The sequence below is a fragment of the Apaloderma vittatum genome, unplaced genomic scaffold (genome assembly GCF_000703405.1).
Source record: "Apaloderma vittatum isolate BGI_N311 unplaced genomic scaffold, ASM70340v1 scaffold38011, whole genome shotgun sequence".
Taxonomy (NCBI): Eukaryota; Metazoa; Chordata; class Aves; order Trogoniformes; family Trogonidae; genus Apaloderma; species Apaloderma vittatum.
In genome coordinates this window covers 1-8,354 of record NW_009700345.1, presented here as the reverse complement: position 1 = coordinate 8,354, position 8,354 = coordinate 1, and the positions used below count along the sequence as shown (strand labels likewise).

The 8,354-nt window shown below is 39.5% G+C and overlaps 1 protein-coding gene across 1 annotated transcript; it reads right to left on the bottom strand.

Annotated features, from left to right (window-relative positions):
- Nucleotides 1-731: 731 nt before the first annotated feature.
- LOC104268000 (chromosome unknown open reading frame, human C9orf64) lies at nt 732-7,515 on the bottom strand (the record flags this gene model as incomplete). Its single annotated transcript, XM_009878722.1, has 3 exons — nt 732-1,002; nt 2,286-2,481; nt 7,256-7,515. Coding segments are annotated over 3 exons (689 nt in total), but the record flags the coding sequence as incomplete, so codon positions are not given.
- Between the last annotated feature and the right edge of the window lie 839 nt (nt 7,516-8,354).

Below are 8,354 nucleotides of genomic sequence, written 5' to 3'. Positions count from 1 at the left end.
ATGCAAAGAGCGCGCTCGGAGCAGGTGTCACAGCCCTGTAGCGGGGCGGGCTGTCCAGCAAGGCTCCCGTGATTAATTCTGGTCATGGCAAATGAAAAACTGAGAGCTGGGGGCCAAAAAAAGGAGCAAACCAACCCAAAGGCAATTGGCGTCCTCCCAGCACAGCACCAGGAAAGAAGCATTTGGTTTGCCCGCTCCAACTCGGCACGTGGCAACCCACCTGCCTGAGCACCACCTTCGGTTGTGGGCACTGCCATACAAGGAGGACGCTGAGGTGCTGGAGCACTCCCAGACAAGGGCACTGAAGCTGGTGAAGGGTCTGGAGCACAAGTCTTCCATGGAGCAGCTGAGCGATCTGGGGCTCTGTTTAGCCTGGAGAGAAGGAGGCTGAGGGGAGGCCTGACCGCTATCTACAGCTGCCTGGAAGGAGGTTGTAGAGACATGGGGATTGGCCTCTTCTCCCACGTAGCAAGCAACAGGACAGGAGTAAATGGGCTCAAGCTGAACCAAGGGAGGTTTAGACTCAGAACTAGGAAAAATTCCTTCAGCAAAAGGGTTGTCAATCACTGCACCAGGCTGCCCAGGGAGGTGATAGAGTCACCAGCCCCGGAGGTGTTTAAAAGAAGTGTAGATGTGGCATTTAAAGGCATGGTTTAGTGGTCATGATAGTGTTGAGTTGACAGTTGGAGCTGATGATCTTAGAGGTATTTTCCAACCTTTATGATTCTACCAAAGACAATGCATCAATACAACAGCTATCAGACCAGACTTAGTAATATATACACCGTACTCGGTGAAACGGAATATCTTTCATCTCTTCTCTATGACTCCTGGCATAGTCCCAGAGGTAATAATCCAGTAAAACCGCATTGATCTTCTCACGCATGTCCTGACCCTTTTTCTCATAGAGCTCCAGCAGGTGCTTACAAATCAATGCACAACACCAGATAGAACAGCCACGGATCTCCACTTCCTCTTTATCTCCAGATTGGAAAACTTTTCCTGCGGGACACAAGAGACAGAAATCCAATTACCTTCAGGAGACAGAAGCCCTGATATGGCCTGAATTTTCTTTTTTCTTCTTTCCCTTCCACATTTTTTCTCTTCTAGGACTGCAGTTTTGATGAATTACAACTCCTAACAATGTTGCTATACGTTTTCTAATGATTACCTCAATTTTACCATATGCACTCAGGTTTACCTCCCATTCAATCAAAACAGCATCTTGTATTCTAAGAAAGTGATTTGAGAAATCAACAGGTGTTGGGGTTATACTGCGCATCATACAATTATTTCTTTGTTTGGAGACAAAAAGGACAGTCAAAGGTAATTCTGAGATGGTATATTTTCTGTCAGGATAATGCAAAGATTTAAAAATTAAAAAAAAAACCAACAAAAAAACAAAACAACCCCCCCAAAACCCAACACCCAATTCCCTTTTTCCCTACACATGTAGGAATATAAATGGACCTATCTGTCTGAATTACTTGGATGTACATGCCCATATTAGGATTCAGAGAAATTATAAATTGCCTATACGACCTATTTAGGATATAGATATATAGGCATATATATTATATGGCCATTCTATAAAGATTCATGGATGAGTGCAATCATCTGTTTATTTTGCTGTGTAATTTTAAAATTGCGTACCTCTAAATATAGTTATTTTACAGTGAAAAAGGGATTGATTTATGGTTTTGTTCACTGAAGGTCATACGTAATATGTACTGGAAGATGGATCCACGCTTATAAACGACGTCTCAGTCTTATTCAGTTAACTTAAGAGCAATCTTTCTTGATGGATGCTTATATTACCTTCCTTGTCACTAGCAGTTCAGAACAGATGAAGAGGAATCCCCACGTTTTTACAGCATCCTTGAGCTAATAAAGAAATAATTTCTTCTTTTATCTAAATCTCAAAATTCATTACTATACTCAAGCTGAAAAGTGTTTTTGCAAGAGCAGCCCTTCAGAAACTCTGAGATCAACTGGCTTAAAGACTCTTTAATCCTCCTGCTTTAATCCAAGGAACAGTTAAGAGTTTTATAGAAATGTAACCTTAATATCTCACTCAAGATCACTGTTAGACAAGTTCCTACATTTCTTCCTGTTAACTCATAACTACATCACAGTCCTTGCTCCCTGGAGCAAAAAAAACCCCAACAAACAAACAAACAAACCCACATAACCCTCACATGGACAAAACACTGCATTTTAAAAGTAGCTCTAGTCTACAATGTCAGGAGGTAAGATTACTCAATATTAGTACGGGAAGAACAAACCTTCACGCAGTTTCTTCATTAGTTCTTCAGAATACTTCATTGCTTTTAAGTGAACGAGAACTTGAGGAATTCTGTAGTCAGCAAATATAGTCAGACTAGAAATGTCATCAAAAAAGCCATCCCCTTTGCCTTCTAATACACTCCATGTATCAGCCACAAGTATTTGTGCCCTTTTGTAGAAAGACACCTTCTTGTTCTGGTGAAAGAAATTTATGAATTATTTAAGTGCCTGGAACATAAACAAACACAGCAAATGACACGTACAGAGAGACATGTTGTTCCATGAAACTATCATTTGGTTAGGCAAACATACTAGTTAACTAAAACAGAATAAATGTGCAACACTCTTAAACACCTTAAAATCTAAACAAGATTGAACCACAAACAAGTATCACATGGAATGCTCATAAATAAATTGAAATAAAAGAAAACATAATAGAAGTCATTGCAGTGCAATAACAATTGTTTAGATTCTGCTGGGGTCTCAGGACACATTAATCTTGGTTTACTTCCACACGGTAGTTGAAGTCCAGCAAGCATTAATTCCTTCAGAAACCCTGGAGCTCATCGAAAGTTTTATTTCAATGAGAGAAGTGTAAAAAGCGTGCATTGGATTAGAGGATTAAAACATATTATCTGCAGCAAAACTTTTAATGAACACTCTTCTGTGCTGCGTATTGCACCTTAGTAGAAAGCGCATTCACAGTAGAAAGTGCATTTACAAACACAAGATTTTCTTAGCTATTACGCATGATGCTATTCTTCCTGATGCTACTCCTGCAAAGGTTTGCATGCTTCTGTGACTACTCACATGGAAAAAAAATAAAATTATGCTATGATCTGTATGCTGCTGAGGTTTTTACTCTACGATGAACACGGTGTGTAAATGTAAATCTGCATCTTTAAGAAAAAAGATTTATCAGCGGGTTGCAGGGTTTTTTCCTCCCTTTCTAGATAGATGAGATTTTTTACTTTTGACGATGCGTGCTAAACAACAGTAAGTAACTGGAATGGCAAATGTGAAATGAGAATTAAATTTATTTCCAGTTTTATTTTGCCACTCTTCATACTGTCAGAGATGAAAGTAGTTGTAGAATATTAGGATTAATTATGGGGTAGCTTAGCATTAATTGGAAGTTGTTTTGTCTTACAAGTGACATTGCTTAGCATGAGTAGCCACATTTATGGAGGCCTTAAGTCCCAGATTGCGGACTTTTACCTAAGTACTGCTGAACTTATGCTGAAGAAAGGGCCAGAAACCAATGCTAATTGGGAGAGATAAGATCAACAGAAACTATAATCTCCTGATAAGAAAAGAATGCACACCTGGAGAGAGAGAAAGGATCCAATGATGAACAGGAAGACTCCAGACCCAAGTATTACGATTGCACTGAACCATCAAGTGAGAGGAGGTGAACTTGGATTGTAAGGCTCTAATTGCCCAGGGATTTCTGTGTTCAGGGTCCCTCTAAGAGGGGGCCCAGCTTGAGCTGAAATAAACCGACTCTGTGGCAGAACCCAGGGTCTGAACTTTTCTTCCCAATCAGGGGCTCAGGCTGGATCCAGCTGCACCTGCACTTCTCTCCGTGAGCAAGTCAGAAAGCAAGGGGGTCCAGTCTGAACCTCCTGACTTGGCAGGAGGGTCTTCCCAGATGCTTCCACAACACATACCACCATTTACAAGCAGCATTTTTAAGCCAATTTAATTTTACTTTATTGCCAATATGCTACAACAAGTATTCCTGAAAGCAAAGCGTATTTTTTGTCATTAAACGCTATTCTCCAAAAACACGGAGAAGAAGATGTCCACCTACATTTCACAGAACTGCAAACATCTTGAAAACGCCTCCTTCCCCTGTGCTAGGCATAGGTGCACAAACTTAGTCCTACAGAACACACACAATTTTGTTTGTAAAGTAATAAAATATCACTTGAAACATCACAACAGGAAGTAAATGATTAACAGACCAAATCCCATCAACAGTTCCTATTGCCCTAAAGAAAATCAAGGACACAACTTTTTTTCTTTCTTTTTTTTTTTTCAAAGAGCATAAGATTTTTCCAATACAGAAGAAGAAAGAACTGTTTGTCTCCAGCACCACAACATAGTGCAGGAGCAGAAGAAGGGAGAATTCAAATGGAACTTTTCATCTCAGGCTGCAATGTAATTTGGAAGATAAATACTGTCTGAGACTTGTTATTGAGCAGATGAATTTATAATTTAATTATTTCAATTACTGTTAACTTTTATGTTGCACAGAGCTTCAGAAATTTATGTGAAATTCTCAATATGATAAAGATTCCTATGCATTTCTAGTAATTTTTCCCACAATTCTTTTAAACAGAAAGCAAGGAAAACATTAGGTGGATGATAACTATGTCTCAAAAGATAACATCATCTGTCCAGAAATGGAACATTTTGCCGGACAGCAAGAGAACTACACTTTTCTTTCTGCGACACCCTCACTTCCCAGGAAAAGCTACCACATATAGGGCACTTGTAGCTCCTCTCCACTACAATGAGCCAGTATCAAGAGATGAAACTATTTATGACCTACTGATATTAAAAGAAAGAAGGATTATTGTGTTGGCAAAGAGTAAAATGTGGTAGCAAAACTAGTTTTAAAAAAAAAAAAAGAGAAAAATAGGAGGATTATGAGAATTTTACAACCGGGTCCTAGGTGATAGGAAATAAAAAGATAAATACACGCAACACCACTGGCTTGAAGCTCAGAAAGGACTCCAACTGTGTCTATGTCAGAACATGAAAACCCTGATAGGAGAGTAAGACGTAGTCTAATATTTAAACTTCTGTCAGGATTCGAATTCAGCACAAAATCTAAATATGAATTATCCAACCAAGGACGAAACAGTTTCAAGGACTCTGAGTTTGGTTTGCAATTCACTTTTCAGAAGCAGAAGAACACTGGCAATTTCTATAATTACACTTAGTAACATGTAATCATTAAAAATATTCTGTGTATGTGCTTGGAAAAGCATATAGTCTAAGAACTGTATCAATTTTAGAAGTTTCCCTAGAAGGTCAGAATGTAGGAGAGCTGTAGTAGTCTGTGACAGTATGATTCTACTGTGTAATTTATTTTACAGTCATATATATTTCCACCATGGAAAGCTACTGAAAAACACCAATCTGTTATTGCATATCTCACCACCTTTTCAGTTCCTTCCTAAGCCTTTATTGTATGCAAAGTCTCACTTGTGAGAGCTTAACCTGCTGACACAGAAATTATGCTGATAATAGGATCCATGTCACCTTGCATTAGGTGCTGACTTTTCTTTATACACTTTTCTTCACATGTAGGGTGCAATCCTGGTCTACCTTATTTCCCTCCCCTTCGAAATACATATTGTGTCTAGCGAAAGTAGAAAAACAACTTCCACAGTTTAAGGTCGCTTTATTGCAACGTCAGTGCTTATGGTCTAGAATCATTATTGGAACATCTTTTCATTCTGTAGTCTGCTGCGACTGGGGAGGCATGCCTTATAAAGCACTCAGCATCACCTCATGAAAGACATTACATCAATGAATACAGTCACTATAAAGATAAGAAGATATTCTATTTACCACTTGACTTGGAAAATATTTCCTTTCCGATCACAATTACACATAAAAAATACCAATAAATTAAACTAGCAGCTTCAAAGATCAGTTGAAAAGAACCTCTGCAATTTTATGTAAACATACCTTAATTTACAGCAGGAGACAAAGGCACATAAAATCATGCCACTTACTGAAGGGCAGATTTAAGTGATAAATGCAGTATATTCAAAGCTCCAGCTACTAGTGTTCCAGGGAGTTTCCTTGAAAAGACTGTGCAGACTATCAGTACAGGCTACACTGTCTCTAGAATAACGTCTTCTGAACTAAGTGATGCAACAGCTGAATACCACTGCAGATGGAACCAAGTACAGGAGCAGCCACATATGCCACTGATGCTAAATAAAGATCATGCCTGTATAGGCAAAACCAGAGACACAGTCTCTGTTTAACTCCCACTAGTTTCTCTCAGGAAAACAGCTCCAAAAAATTTCAGTATGCTGTCAACCCTGACAAAAGCATGGCTTACTCCTGGCCTGTAGTCATTTGTGCAATGCCTGCTGAATCAACAATAGTCCTAGTTGTTGGATTCGCAGTAGTGGTACGATTTCACAGTCCTACCAGAGTTTCATTTTCTTCTTTAGCTGCCGACATCCTCAGGGTAAAAGAAGAGATATAGAGGAAGGAGGGTTGGTAGCAATTCAAGGGCAAAACCAGGAAAAAAATTAAAATTTTTCAGGCAGAAATTATCTCAAACATTACATGTTTGTAAGGAGTTAATGATCTAATTAGGAACTTGGGGTATATAAATTACAACAAAGTGATGAAGACAGAAGCAGCAATTAGAAAAATGGCTCTCATCTTGGGAGGAAAGTAAGTCTTGTCATTAGAAATATGTTCCTCCCTACTTAAGGTCTTAAGACAATCAAGATTCTTTTACTGCTAATAAATTGTGTGATTTTGTTTTCAGAGGTTTAAACTGATGGAGAGATGAAATCTCAATAATTTTACCAGAGCTTAGCAAAAAAAGTGTACTAGTGGTCATCAAAGCATATTATTTAAAAAAAACTTCTTCCTTATTTGTATGACTCGTAGCAACTTACATAATTAAAAGCAACTGCTTTGAAGTCTGACTCTCAATACAGACCAGTATCTTTACTGATTTGAGGCAAAAATTCTAACATAATAGTAATTTTTCTCTTTATTTCCCTTGGATTTTACTCTTGAATACATTGAGTTCCACAGAAATATTTCTGTTCACCTTCCATTTCTTGTATTAAAAACTCCAATAATTCACAAATACTATCATAAAAAAAAATCTACATAGACAACCTAAAAGCTATGTTTTAGAGCCACAACCAGTAAGGAGTAAATTCTTACCGTAAGAAAATCAATGTTAGAACTAGCTTACCTCAAATACAGCTTCATCTCTGTAAGAAGGAAAACTTTCCAGTACTAGACGTAGCAGTTTCTGAGCACTGTTCTTACTCATTTTAACGCAGGTGAGGAAAGAGCCTCCAAAGTTCTCTAATAGAACGGTTCCACTCTCATTCAGCACACGATGTCTTTCTTCAATCAAAGGCAAGGGAACCTCCGTGTCGGAGCGAAACACGTGCCTAACTTGGTTAAGCGTCATGGTGGCAAAATACGACGCGCTGGTAATAGGTATTCCTTCAGAAAAATAGAAGTAAGATGTTTAGGCTCTCGCAGCATACCCCAGGACATAATGCAGTGGCCCGCTACAAAGGAGAGCACTTAGACAATGACATCCACAGAGTCTATCAACTTTGGAAAGCACCCGAGTGCTCAGCAGTAACTGCAGTCAGCTGCTTAAACCTGATTTTGTGTTTGGCACAGCGCTTCCTTCAGCAGATAACAATTTTAAACCTGCAGCCATGGAACCTTTACTTTTTATATGCACTTCTTTTCAACTGCTTAGTTTTCATCTTATCTTGTGGCGTTTATGTGGCACACACTGGTGAACACAGTAAGGGGCCAGTTACCTTGGTCAGTAGAGCGAAGTGCTCACAACGCTAAGGTCGCGGGTTCGATACCCGTTCGGTCCCCACGTGTTGCCTGATCTAGTCGAGAGGTGGCGTCCCTGGCGGCAGGGACGCTGGATTAAAATGATCTCTAAGGACCCTTCCAGCCTGGGCCATTCTATGATTCTATGATAGGCCCTGAGTCCCCTTACCTCCCAACCACGCCAAGCATTTACAAGAAGCATCTTAATGCAAACCTTCCCTTAACTGAAACTTCCACCTATACCTACAAGTGGATTTTATTTTTATTTTTCTTCTTGCTTTCTGTTAATATACTGGTTTTGGAGACAAATGGGTTTTCAGACCTCCTGGCGCTGCCTCAGTGCTTGAAAAGTTCAGATTTGGCCTTGTTTCTCACTCGTCGTGCAAGAACACGTGAAATAACGGAAGCCACGAAGAGCCGACCACAGAAGTTGCCTGAAGTCTCTCTAACGCGAGGGAGAGAACCCGATGGAGCCGCGCAGTTCC